At 45.8% G+C, this 14,831-nt stretch overlaps 1 protein-coding gene across 3 annotated transcripts in view; it reads left to right on the plus strand.

Annotated features, from left to right (window-relative positions):
* The first annotated feature begins 6,401 nt into the window (after nucleotides 1-6,401).
* Nucleotides 6,402-14,831, plus strand: part of LOC119170824 (ETS homologous factor) — a 414,244-nt gene continuing 405,814 nt past the window's right edge. For 2 of the 3 annotated variants that reach the window (XM_037422086.2, XM_037422088.2), the window contains exon 1: nucleotides 6,404-7,271. In XM_037422086.2, the coding sequence (XP_037277983.2) occupies nucleotides 6,988-7,271 (284 nt within the window). In that variant the 5' untranslated portion in view covers nucleotides 6,404-6,987. Of the gene's footprint in view, nucleotides 7,272-14,831 lie in introns of all 3 variants that reach the window. The other variant, XM_037422087.2, reaches the window with a different exon arrangement.

Here is a 14,831-nt window from a genome sequence, read left to right on the forward strand (position 1 = left end):
TACTACAACCAAGCTCTTTACGAGAACCCGTAACGTGTTTTCGATGACTCCCAACACAGCGACGAGGTTTCAGCCCAATATCATCAGCCCAAAGCTCATCGCGGCGGCGAAAACAGGCGAGCACTCGATGAGCGAGCGTACGGGAGGCCGACGGCAATGGCGGCCAATTATCAGGTGGTCGAAAAACACAGGCGAACTGCAGACGCCGAAGCTGACCTTCGCGATGCATTTCGTGCGTGCGATATACAACACGACCGAGCCCGTTGCCGGCAAGCGCGATCCGTATCGCACACGCGACAAGTAGAGTAGAATAAAGAATGATAACCCACTTGCCTTAGAATCCAGTGCTGTTTTCTGCCCTGAGTCGGATTGAAGTATATATCCGATAGGCCTGTTCTTCTCGGCCGCCATAATGGCCTTCCCAACTGTTTCTGTCGTGTTTTGGTCGTGACTATCTTGAAGCCAGAGATATACAGCGCGGCGTGGTGACTTGTCGAGACTTGCTCCAGACTTCATGGGCGCAGCGAAACGCAAATGCAGAAGCCCACGCTCACCAAAGCGTATACACACAAGCACCACGTCGTAATTCTTAGATCGTCAAATCCAGGCGGCCGTGGTCGAGCACTCCGAGCGTGACGCAGTGCGGACCGTCGCCGGCAAAATACGGGGAAAGACTGAGCCATCAGAGGAGGCAAGCGAGGCCTGGTCACATTGGCAACGCTTTTAGCACTGCCTTCGATGCTCGGGTGGTTCATCCCTTGGTTTCGCGCTCCACGCTTCCCTCTGTGGTTGCTCCTACGTGGTCTATCCGTTACTCCTTGTTCGGGTAATTTTGCCTCAGACTGTACCCAGAACGAAGGATCAAGCTCACTCAACGACAAAGTTCAACAGATTCAACTGACTGATAAAAATGCAATTAAATTAGCCATGTATAAGTGACACACTTCCTAAAATATATAAATATTGAAATGTAACCATAAGAAGTTCCACTGCTTATATGCGACTAATGAAGCGGCAATACCATAAAAAGTACGAGCCTCCTCAAAACACAAAGTGTCACTAACCACATGTCTGTGACATCATCTGGTCATGATTATTTCAAGCTAAATCAATGCAATCTTATTATGCTACTGTACCTTAATATGTTTTTTTTTATTTGCAACGCAATCGAAGTGAACAATAGAAAATCGTTGTCGTAAAGTATTCTTACCAGCTCATACTCTGTGCATAATAGAATAAATAGAAAACAAATTTTGCCGTAATGCACACTTCATCTCATGGCAGCGCGATAGCAGTGGTCGTTTGTTTGTTTGTTTACTTGTTTGTTTGTTTGTGTTTAAGTGTATACTCCCTGAAAGCATTGTTTCATTCATGTTTATCGCAACCAAAGAAATTATGTCGTACAAACTTGCCTTTTTTAAGCTGCACTCGCTTGACTTGGCTGGCCGTGCAAAGCTTCTGAGATATTCACAGGAGTTTCAAAACGTGCAGCACCCATCGTTATGCGAGCTTACAGGCTTCGTTTTTTTTTTTTGCTTTTTATTGCTCTTTTCAAGCTACGCAAAGTGCAAAATACCTCTTACTGCTGCTCAAGCGACAAAAAGGATGAGCGAACAGAGGAAACATAAGTATTACCTAATATTTGTGTCCCTGATATATTCCGCGAACGCGGCGCGCCCATCAGCTGCTTGATTGTACACGGCGGCATGCTGGCATGCTCGCTTGAGTCACAGGGCCATTGCCACACCATCGTCCTCGCATGAAGCCATGTTGACTGTTGTCAAACCACACATTTCACGTCCAGCGACGAGACCATGCACAGTAACGCTGCCAAACAAAAAACACGCGCACAATATACCGCGACACATAGCCGTGCCGTTCAAATGCGTGGCTCAGAAGGAGAAGGTTATCCCGTTACGACTTTGCTTCGCTATCACTCACGCACGCCACTGGGGTAGTCTCCTAATCTTTGCTGGCATTTTGGAACTTCAATACCTCTTTTTTCGGGCATTCTTTTTTTTTATTTCTTCGTGTGTGGGCGCGTGCGTCAGTTCCCATCTCGCGCGTTGCCGTCGCTGTTCAAAGGTAGAAGCAGGGATCGGTCGAAGGGCATATTTTCTCGCATCGTAGCGGCCGCTTTAGAACAGTAGCGTTATTCTTTACATTTGTTTCTTCTATTTTTTTTTCTCCGGGTATTCTCAAGTCCTGGTTTTATTCCGTGCGTTGATGCACGCCGCGCCTCCCCGATACGTTATTAAAAACGGTATAGTGAGTGTGCGTGCGGTGCCGACCAGCCGCATGGAAGGTCTGCAGGCCCTTCGTTTAGCATTTATATTGATTTGATGGTGAAACTACATACGCGAGGTCATTCTGTGGTCGCAGTGCTGTTGAGCCCAAGCCCAACTGTCTGAAGTGTACCCTCTACAGCATTCCCTACAACGGATATCATTAGATGATACGAAGAAATGAATGATTGGTTAGCGCGTTGTGAATTTGTTAAGCATTCTGATAAATTTGTGCTTTCGTGTGACAGCGAACTTCTTCTTCCTAAACAGCAGAATGCATGCCCGCCAGCACTGAAGGTAAATCACAGTGAACTCCGGAAAGAAATGAAAACACGCAAGGGTAGGGGAAATGGGATTTTTTGATGGTCTCGTTCATGATAAATGACGTCAGATAGTAAATTTATTTCATTTCTCCCCTCATTCATCCACGTTATTTCCTAAGGAAGTAAAATAGAAGGAGCAGAACCATATTACTTTTTTTATGTTACACCCTATGGATGTATATATCTGAATAAAAGCAATATCACACCCTTAAAACACTCAATTTCGGTAGTTTGTGTTTGCAGTGTAATAGTGTTAGCATTATTGTTACAAGCGAGTTTTTATGCACGTGCTCTTCTCTCTCTCCCTCTCTACACCTTTCTAACTCCCTCATACCTGTAACCACTGTATTCAGGGATGTGAACCAGTCACTCCAGACTAGTTCACATCCCTGCCATTCCTTTGTCACCTGTTCCCTTGTTCCTGTTCTACAATTCTTGAAGGTAACATCACTGTTCGACCACCTTTGAAATCTGCACTGTGTGTGCTGTGTGCGTGTTGTGTGAAATGTATATCTCCTCCTCCTCTCTCTGTCTTTTACTCCCTCTTTCCCCTCTCTTCACGTGTAGGCTAGCAAACTGTACTTAGTCCAGTCAACCTCCCTACCTTTCTAATATTCTTTCTCTCTCAAGACAAGAAAATAAATGGTCACTGCTTAGAAATTTTCCCCGCTGGCTAATTAATCTGAAACTATTCGAAAAATATTCAGTATCTCAAATATACATTTTATTATTCGAGCAGCGAATCGAATATAACAGCAAATTGAGTAATAAACCATTCGATTCGTCAATTAAAAATTTAAAATTTCGCTCATTCCAACACCAGACAGAAGTTAATCGGAAAAGGAAAATTGTTTTAATCATAAATCATCCAACAAAGAAAGTCACTGGTGCCAAGGTTTCGGCAAGTGAACTTTTGTGCCTCAGGCAGGTCTGACGAGCACGATTTCTTTTTTCGACGATTTTCTCCTTGCACATTCTCTAAGGTTGCGCAACGCTCGGTATGCCATACTCTTCAAGGCACGATGACAATCTAGAGTGGTATCTTGAACGCTACAACATCTACCCATGGCTGGTTTCCGACAAGACCGTTGTTCCATAGACAACGTAGTAGACCTCTTTTTACATGTCCTACACGAGAAGACCCGTGATCAACTATCCGCATCACTGTTAATTGATATCAAAGGCGCATACTATAAAGTTTTACATGAGGCCATTTTTTATGCTTTTGCAGAGGTTGCGCTAGGTGGCCGAACCTTTCCGTGTATTACAAGTTAACTGGCTACAAGATCATTCTTTCTGTCAACAGGCGATGGCCCAACTACACGACGATGTACTTGCAGGGGTACCCCTCAGGGCGCAGTCCTCAGTCTGATGCTATTCAACCTCGCACTTGTTGGCCCAGTTGAATTGTTGCCAACCACCATAAAGAATCATATATACACAGTCACACATCCTCAGATGCGTACGTGGCTTCAGAGAGCAGCAACATTGACAGCGAGTTATTTGTGGAAACAAGGTTTGCGCACTTCACCACAAAAAGGTGCACTAGTGGCCTTCCCTCGAAAGGCAGTGACGTCTTATGTCATCTCAATTAGTGGGCGGCCTATTTGTTATGCCAGATCTCCCAGTATTCTTGGCGTAATCATTGATAAGACCTCTGCTGAAGCTGGCACGTGGCCTATATGAAGCAGCGCTTGACGGCAATTTCTCAGCCATTCAAGCTCTTGGCAGAGAAGACGTCGGGGATGTCAGTAACCATGATACCGGATTTCTACAAAGCGCTCTTCTTCGGTTTTCTTGGATATAACCTGCCTGTGCTGAGCAATACTTGCCACAAATATTAAGGTTCTGGAGGCAGTCCAAGCGCAAGCACTCAGAGTGTGCTTTAGTTTGCCCCAGATGTACCTCAACAGAGGCAATCATTGCGATCTATTGGAAATCTCGGTGTCGAGCAGCTATGCGCAGTACAACATGCCCGCGGCACAGCAAAAAAAGCTTGGTTCTATTTTTCGACATAGGCGCGGCCAGCTACATGTTAGAGCGCATTTACAAGTTCTTCTATGCAGCTTTAGTTCATCCTAAAGCTATGAATAATTTTAGTGGATAGCATTACTCCAACCCAGAAAAGTCCATTTTATGCATTAAGCGGCCAGTGAAATAAAATTGTTCAATAAATAATAAATGATTCCATCTTCAGTAGACGATTCATTTAATCTGCGTACGTGGTGATACACTTTCAGTCAAGCAAATACCATGGGCGTTTGCCTTCATCAATTCATGCAAAACATCTGAAACACCTTTCAAATGCAATAAAAGAAAGGAATGAAAGTTTAAAATGATGGGTGCTCTCTCACGTAGGGCTTTATCTCTCTAACACTTCTTGCACCATATGAAGAAATGCCGTAGCCTAAGTACTCTCTAGCTTTATGTCTCCACGGTGACGTGTTTATAAAGTAACAGGCTGAAGTACAGTATTGTAGATAAAGATAGTCCCATGCTTATTCTTCTTTCGTGTTCCTCCAGACTTTGTCACTTATTGAGGCTGATCTAGGAAATATTAATCAAACTTGCGCAGTGGCGATGCATAAACATTATGAACTATAAATGTTTTTAGTCACTTCCTTTCCTACTGTCATGCCTCCTTTTTTAATAGAGCTTTCGAAATTGGTTGGCGCCTATATTTGGTGCCACCCGATTTCTGTTACTTTTTGTTACCGATTTCGGTACATTTTTATTGTTGCAATATTTTTTTCCTCGTATTCTTTTCAAGACCAACTGCTGTCGAACAAAGGAGCCCAGGAACGAGTATCTGCATACTCATAGTACTAGTGCCACAAAATGAGTGTTCGTGCAACGAGAACGCACAACACGGTGCTTCTTAAAACCCGAACTTTTTTTTACCGCAATAATTCAGTACTTTCCTATGAGGTCGGCCCCCAGAAAGACGTTCCAAGCTTTACCTTCAAAGTGGTGATTTCGTAGAGTTGCGCTTTTTGGGGAAAAAAAGAGGAAAAAAACACCATATATAATATAAACAAATCCGGAGTACAGTTGACAATATAGGGTTTACTCTACACACTGTGTAATTGTCCGTGTCGTCCGCATAGCATTTCTTTCGCTGATAGTTATGGTCATTATTCTCCAGGTATATGATAGATAAATAGCTACGTGCCCATCTAGCTGGTTATTGGCCCGTTCACGCTATATAAAAGGAGAAATACAGCTCGTTTCTGCCGTGTACAGGAACGCTCCAACTTGATAAAACTCTACTAAGTGTCATTGACTCCGGTCTTGATAAAGTCGCTAGCGGCGGAACCCGCCGGACAATCATCCCCTGAGGAAGAGACTGAACGGGTCCCGAAACGCAGGCACAGTTATTAGTTTTAATATTAAAAATATGGGCTAAAAGTGGTTGGAGAGTTTCTTTTATAACGCATAGCCTTCAATCACAACGGCCCACAGGCGGCCACCTTGACCGGCCGGCCAGCATGTTTGTAAACAAAGCGCACGCACTTCTTTTATTCGGCCCGCATTACGGACACGTCCGCTTCGTTGCGGGCGAACGGCCTCCGCGTGTAGGTTTGGCTCTCCGCTATCCTGTTGGGACGTCTACATACGAGGACGTCGGGCGCGAGGAAGGAGGGTTCCTCCAGTGAACTTGGAGGAAGTTGCTGTGTGTGTGGCGCGTCTCTGCATTTCGGAGAGCGGACGAAGAGAGTTGTTCTCTCCCCGCTCAAGACATCCTCTCCCAGGGAGCTGGGAAGACGCCCACCGAGCCCGTCGCTACTATCCTCCATCCAACGTTACCGACGAGCGGCGAGTACGGCGCTAAGCGGAGGAGACGCCGATCTTGTTGTGGCTCCGTAGTGCACGTGTTTTGCTCTTTTTTCGCTTAACTGGATCGGTGGCGCATTGTTTTGCCGTAGAGTGCCCCCACGTGTTTTGAGAGGTAGCGGCCGCCGCCGCCGCACCCAGCGATCGACGACCGCTAACTGTTTCGTGATCGCGTTCGTGCGGTTACCCGCCAGTGCTCCCGGGTTTTTCTGTCACTGCCGCGCTTTCTCTGGACTGGCCTCTGGATCATATTGGCATCGTTGGATCGTCTGGCAGCCAACAGTATTCTGTGAATGGTCGAGCTGATGACGCGTCGTGTGTGCTAAAAGGGTGAACGCAGTGCCGTATTTGTGACATCGAAGTCTGTACAGTGCATGTGAGTGAACCCCCTGCCCCCAAGCTTCAAGTGTCGGTACATGTGACTGGCTTGGACACTTTGTCGTGGTAGTCGTGAGACTACCCGCCACCCATTTGCCTAGACCACAACGACAGAGTCGCAGTCTTTTCCTCCATCGCCGCTGCAGCGGTGATCTCCGCAAACGGTGATGGCCAGCGGTGCTCTGGCCGCTGGGCCCATGCTCGGTGACTCCGGACACATGGCGCAGACCATGACGCCCCCACCCCAACAGCAGCAGCAGTCGCTGAATCAGTACTCGCACGCCGCATCACTCGGACTTATCACTCAACAGCAACAGCAGATGCATCACCAGCAGCAACAGCACATTCAACAGCAGCAGCAGCAAGCTGCCCAGATGGCCGAGGCCCAACAGCAACAGCAATTAGCCGCGGGCTACCATCTCGGCGCATACGGTGGATACAACGGATACAGGTGAGCCCGCGATGGGCGGCCGATGACCGCGCGGCCTCGAAAAAGAAAAGTGTAAAACGTGCGGCGCTGCATTGGTGAAACGTGCGCGCTGCTTGCCTCTTTTCAGTCGTGAATTTTTTTTCTTACTTTAATTTCTGTTCCTATTTTTTTCCTGGTCTTGCATCTTTTTTTACGTGACTGGCGTTTTGCATTCGTGTTCTCGTTTTGATGAAATGCGCACAGCGGGGTGATATCCTAGATCTCTATAATGAAAATGGTTTCGCTTTCAGCGGCGTAAAAGTCGGCGAAATCCGGCTACGGATGGCGTTAACGCTGTTCTCACTTACAGGGTCCTCACCGCCATCCTCAAGCTTTGTTTTCTCTTCGGTCAAAGCATGTTCGTACTACGCTGTCCTACGTTGTTCATAATGAAGTGCTTAATCCGGCGGGTATTATCTTTGCTGTAGAAAAAAAAGGCGTCAGTATCTGGCAGAGTAAAAACATTACAGATTCTTTTGTCTACGTTGATGTGTGGTCGGAAAGCGTGTTGGAGATGAAGACGCGGAGTTGCTGGTACTTATTAAAGTTCATAATACAAAAAATTTAAGAAAGCATTGAGTCATCTTGTGAATAACCATGGTAAGAAGGAAGACACGAACAGGCTATAAACACGGCGTGCAATAAAATATTTTTCTCGCCATGACCACATAAGAAGGAAAAGCGTGTATGTCCGCATACCATTCACGGCTGCGAATCGCTGACATGAATCATTTCAAAGCATTCATTTATTTTCCTACTGCTGGCTCTACATTATGAATCAAGCAGTGGTTTCAATAGGTTCCCTTAGCTGTATTAGATGCGATGCGCTCGGACTGATGCTCTCATCGTCTCCACGAAATATGCAAGCCGTGTTCCAAATTGAATACAGCATCAAGCTGTGCACTCTTATTTAAGAATGATTCTATGATTATTTCTTTCAGGGGAGTGTTAAATAGAAATTCAGCAAATTTCGCGTACGCGACCTTGAAGTCTATTTCGTATGACGTCGTTTAATACCAGTTTGCTCTAGGCGCTGAGAATGCCTCTAAACACTGCACACGATCCCTCTTAGTCGCGACGTTCAATACACTGCTCTGCAAGGGCAACAAAGACAAGCGAAAGCTCGCCCCTTAAGAACTGAGACAAAGCCGTCACTGCATTACTCAGCAGCGCTGCCGAATTTCCATACTTCAACTATTGCACCACATATGAGCCGCAAGCAGTTGCTCTAATTGACAGTGACGTCACTTTTCTTGCAAATATTTTCTTAGTGTAGTCCTTCATATATATAGCAGGCGCGAAAGACGTCATAATGCACAACAGACAGTTATCACAGAATTACTTTATATCTAGACCTTATTATGTTATATCTATTTCAATCGATCAAAAACGCATCGTGTTCCCGGTAAGTCCATCGAGCATTTCCAAAAAAAAAAAAAACACCGATAGGAGCGGTTGCACTCAGTGCCTGGTCTCTGTTCGACGTTTATTTCGCGCAGTCCTCATTCCACGTTTTCGCTGCTTCTTCTAATCTCTTAAAAGTTAACAAAACATTAGTCGTGTATAAGAAAAGGGAGGCTTGCCAGGAAATTTTGGCCGTCGTGTCACAGCAGCGCACCACCGATTCATGGCTGTGCAGTTATTCCAGCTTTTTGAAAAAAACAAGGGACAAAACAGAGAAACGTTCGTATGAGGACCAAATGTGTTCGAGTGCATCTGGCAACCTTCCCAGCATTTCATTGCATGAGCGCCACGTCCTGGGAATTGAAGCAGTGAGGGACTAACGCGACTCAAGATTATCGTCTAAGTTAGAGAGCACCGATACTGCGAATTGTGCCGAACGAGTGCAGTCTACGCACACGAGTCGCATGTGAACGAGGACGGAGCATTTTTGTCTAACGTGGTTCTCGAGTTAAGCTTGATTAATTGCACTTCGTAGCCGTTAAACGAAATGCGGGCTACGCTGTTCCACATTCTATGCTCCAGTTCAGCAGCATGTGTTGCTACCAGGGCCTGCAGCAAAGCTCACAGACACTTAACAAACAGCGCGGGCCCATGGGGCAAGAAAGACTCGTATTCCCGCGCTGTTTTGCGATGAATCCATGTCAAAAAGCGAAAGTGTAGATCCTTTTGAAGCACACAGATTCCACTCCCCACTTTCTGCAGCATGCGCAGATAGCAATAGAATTGTACTAGTCGGTTAACGTCCATTATGCCTTCTTCGGCTTAAGGCGCCCTGAAGACGCACTAACAGAAAGCTCACAGTGTATCTTATGAGATAGACGACTATAATGATGGAATAGCAGGAGGTGTTACAGCCTGACTTGTCACCTAGGTAGGCAGGTGTCCGGTGATGAATATATGATGAGCACAATGGCAACAAACGCCCACAAGTTCACACACATCGAAGGTGGAAGCCATCTTACCGGATACCCTATTTTACGAAAACGGTGCTCTTTTTTTGTTTTGCTACTCATAATCCGCAAAGACAATGTAGACGCGCAGCTCGCATGCTGACCTGATGTTTTCTGTGCCTCACTACGTGACCTTGAAACACAGAGGTCTATGGGTGTCAGCTATGAAATGATCTTTAGGACATTGTAATTCTTATATCTTTCCGCATGACTCTTGGCCATCTGAAATTACTTAAATAGGCGATTGCAGAACGAGGGGTGCTGATAAAGGTAGAAGTGGAGCTCTGTGCAAGTATATGCGAAGATTTGAACCACTCTTCTCGTCAGCACGTTGGTGTGTCGTGCTTGCAATGCTTGAAAGGGCTTTATTTCACCGGCGACCATAGCGTCGGTCACGCGATCAGGTTAGTCGCGTTGCCATTGTTCGCAAATGGCTTCCTTTGGCAAAAAAACGACTGCTTTTGCTGAGTCACTCGCTGCTCGAATTTTCCATCGTGCACAAGTAAAAGCTCTCAAAACAATCAAATACGCAGGAACCACACTTCAGCTTATCCCGCAGGGCAAAAGCAACACAAGCATACGTAAACTGTGTGCCAATACGCATGTGAACCATGAAGTTTCTTATAAATACACTATAGGGAACTCTGGCGCTAGTGGCTATGGGAATGCAACGGATGGCGCCTCAGCGAGCGTGTGAATAATGGGTAGTACATGGATGTGTCTAGACTTCGTACTTCTGTCTCCGCTTGGCTCTGTGTGGCCTAGAGCTGCTTTGTCGCAAGGCGAAGTTCCACTAACGTACAGCAGTTACAATTCACCACCATTACCTTTTTAGCTTCACCTATTCAAATTGGTTGACGCAGTCCACAACGGTTTGTTGTTTTTTTATTTGAGATTAACCTGAAAGACAGGAATAACCAAAGCAACAAGTGCTTTGGAAGCCCGCAAGCACGAACAATTGGCGAATGCATGTACTACCCATGATACCTATGGTGGCTGAAGGGTCGTGCCAGAGCTCCCTGTAGTAAATATTCTAGAAAACTCCATGGCTGTGAACATTTACTGCATTGAGTCGCACTTTGGTCGCCAGGTACAAATGGTCACACGGCCAGTGCTAGTGACGCATGTAAACGAGCCTAAGGTTAGCGCCTCTACTAATAATGCTCCCGAATCAAACCATCACAGCGTTTTCTGAACGCACGAACGTCGTACGCCGAAAATACTTCGATTGCGGGGCCCATTCCCTTGTTGCAGCGTTTATCTATATATCAAAACTAAATTCAATTAATCATGCAACTCGCATGAGCTCGGGCAGGTACCGCCATTAAAGTATACTTTCGAATCTTTTTTATTCAATAAATGCGCCCAATCACGCGCACTGCTACACACAGAAAAGCTAAACAATGACATCTGTTCACAATTGACGCGTTCACCTACAGTTACCCGCCCTGGGGGCCGAGTGCTTGCTTGAGTATTGACACAAACGTCACGGCAGTGAATTGCAGTCACGGCAACCGCGCTTGCGTGCAGGCTAAACATGTGGGCTCACATTTTGGTACTCGCTGAAGAAACTCTCAGGCTTTGAAGTTCAGTACCTTTCATAAGTCCTGTCTCATGAGCGCATCGTGATCTCCGAACTTAAAACCACACAATTTATTTAATAGCCAAAAGAAAGCTCAGAAGGTACTAACCACTGATTATAACAATGTCGTCATGGCCGCCGTCTTCATTAGAACGACTCCTAGCAAAGAGACAAGAGTGGAATGTTACCATACGTGTGCACATGTGTGCAGGCACTATTGCTCATTCTTTTTATTGCTACGCTTTTTGTTCTTTCAAGCTTTACGCATCGAGGTGCCGTATCACGGACACATATCACTTCATAAAAGTGCAAATTTGCCCTTTTTGCACGAGATATGCATGTATCCCATAGGTTCTCTCGGTGCAGTGTGACGGGATAGTCTCACGAAATGCGCAATGCCCGCTCGCAGCAAAAAGAACTCAAGTCAAGCCGACAAACAGTTCCTGTCAATATACCTCACAGCCTCACATGAACTGCGTGTCATATGTTTGCCATTGACATTTGATACTTCGCCAGTTACACAGTTACCCGTTTGTTTTAAGCCAGCAGATAATTTTCTATCGCTGTTTTTATATTGACAGCAAATACAAATCATTATCATCATAGTACCGTGCGATAAAATGCGCGCTGCGGGATCTCTTCCAGCTATCACATCTTTGTAATGAATTATGTTAAGAAATGGTTCCAGGTCCCGCTTGTGGCACACACGCTTGAGTGTATGCAGCCGATAGTGGCAGCAAACGAAAACTAAGCGAGTGTAAACAGCCGGGACATCTCGGGCATGCATGCGACGTGCCGTATCTCGCCAAAGAAAGCAGCACTCCCGAAGCGCGTTCTCGAAACGCGGTGACACACATCGCGACCCTCGAGGAAAAAATGAGCGTCGGTCTCCTCAGCCGGGCTATCGACCTGTGTCCGAACTTTGCAGCCCCGTCCTGTCATGATAGGCCCGGGCAGTAATTAACACTCTCGCCATTCGTTCATGGCGCAGGCCGTATATTGTGAGTGCTTGTTTATTCGCGCTGTTAAGGAAGCACGAGCACTGGCTCGCGGTTACATTTAATCCCCGTTGCCCCGAAGGGGTCACCGAGGTGCGGGGAGATAATTGATATTGTTCGTGAATTGCTGTAAATGCATGTAGAGTGGTGGTATAGAGGCCAATAGCGGACACACCTGGTCAGCGTCACTAACAGGATTGCTGCTAATATTAATTTCTATAAAATAATCTCACACGCCGCTCAAGTAAATTGCAAGTGTGAGAACATTTGCGTATACAAGTTTCTGCAAGCGCGAATGATCTAGTGTGCGCCGATGAGAAGCGAACTCCAGTACGCAGCAGGCCAGCGTTCATGACACAGATTCGGACTTCCAGTTAGTCAAGGCAATGGCCGGTGCAGCCATAGGTTTTCAAGTAGCAGTACCTGAACCATCGAGAACGTCATGCCCGTGGCGCAGCGGTCAGCTCTTCTCTTAGCCCAAGTGCCTGTGTGTGCAGCGAAACATTCCAACTTTGTTCGGCGAATAATAGCAGCAAAATCTATGGTTTTATGTGCCAAAACCTTGTTTTGATTAGGAGAAACGCCGTAGTTGGCAACTCTCGGATCAGCACATTTGCCTTCGTTCTGTGAGTGCGCAACCGCAGTCCACTACCATTACAGCCCCTTAACTACAGGCTGCTGGTCTGTCAGGCTGACGCAAGATTCTAGCATACAGTCTAACGACCTGAACGTGATGTATCAAGTGTTCAATTGTGATTTATATGGTTGATATGTGGGGTTTAACGTCCCGAAACCACCTAATGATTGTGAGAGACGCCGTAGTGGAGTGCTTCGAAAATTTCGACCACCTAGGGTTCTGTAACGTGCACCCACGTCTGAACACACGGACCTACTGCATTTTCGCCTCCATCTAAAATGCAGCCCCCGCAGCGGGGATACGATCTCGCGACCTGCGGGTCAGCATCCGAGTACCTTAGCCACTAGACCACCGCGGCGGGGCCATGTGTTCAATTTTGCTCGCGCTGTAGCCACGTCGAAGAGTGCCAGATGATGCAAGCCCGACTCTATGCGCTGTGGCCTCAACTTTAGGTCGTCAACATTTTGTTGACTCTGCACGGTCTGTGCAGCGTGTGGCGTGTGTGGTCTGTGCAGCGTCTGTGCAACGTTATACGCCATGAACGCTTTCTAGAGCACTCAACTATGGTGCGTTTTTGTTACCTCTCTTCGGAAATGCCTCCAATCCACTTATTTTTTCGAAACAGAGAGGCCGTTTATCCGCTGAGACTTTTACCGAAACGCCCTCTTTCATTTCACCTTAAAATACTCCAGCACTATTTTTGACCGGAAATTTTTGACCGGAACAGCACAACACAAGACGACACCGCATGACAGCGTCTCTTCTGTCATGTCCGCCTCCAACTTTTCTTCGTCAAAAGAAGCAGTGGGATGTTTTATTTGCAATGTATCACGAACTATCCCCGCAACGTCGTCTCTTGGTTGCGTTCCATTATTCCGCCGTTAGACGTACTGATGAACAAGGAAAAATAATCGAGGTTTCAAAAAATAATTTCTCATCACTTTGCAAGCACATATAGCAAAAGGGCTCGTATTCACGAAACGGAGGCCTTTTAGACATGCCATAATTATCACCGCGAACGTGCTAGTACATGAAATGCCAGAAGCACCTCTTAAAGTTACCGGATGGTATACTGTGGTGTGTCAGCCGATATACACAATTCGTTCAGCTTGGTGACTAAGTGTGTGTTATTAAGAGGATATTCGTGTTTTCATGCACCATCTACCTCCTCTGGCGGAAAAACAAAATAATTAGTGAAGATAAATAAATATTGTGCAAAAACTGTGCCAGTTACCACGTGACATCAGCTGATGTGAGTAGGTCAAGCTATAAAAAAGTAGAAGAGCGAAAATTGTATAAGCCCACTCATTCGCTTAATAACACTAAAGCTGATGCAAATACATCAAGTCACGCAACCGTTCTAAAATTGAGACAGAAATCAGCCACAGTCACACAAAATAAATTTATGAATGAAGAGACCTATTAGGCAATCAGGTTAAATAGTTTGACGAGTTCTGACTGGGAATTAAATACCATTTAGAATCAATTCTTAAAATATTGCCCACTTCGTAAAAGTCGTTTAAAGTGAATTATGCTTACTTTCGTATTGGTCGTGGCTTCATTTCACTTTCTACTCCATTTGTTATTTTGGTTTCAGGCCTGTGATTCACTTTACACATATTCAGATGCACTGTACTGAAACTTTTTTCTGTAAATATTTCCATGAGGCCACAGACGCTTTTCACCCAGTGATTTCTTGTTACGAATTTTGCCATCTCAATAAAACGGGGGAAATTGTTGAATATACACGCCCTGCACTTCTGACTAGGGTGAACCGAGGTGGAAATACGTCACATGGCCATACGCTCAGTTCCAAATAAATTACCTACAGCTAATGTAGAATTCTGTGCCACCTCTGAACGATGACCTAGACAGCCTCTTATGTTTTGCATTTTTGTCGCTTTTTAAAAT

Source organism: Rhipicephalus microplus, chromosome 2 (genome assembly GCF_043290135.1).
Source record: "Rhipicephalus microplus isolate Deutch F79 chromosome 2, USDA_Rmic, whole genome shotgun sequence".
NCBI lineage: Eukaryota > Metazoa > Arthropoda > Arachnida > Ixodida > Ixodidae > Rhipicephalus > Rhipicephalus microplus.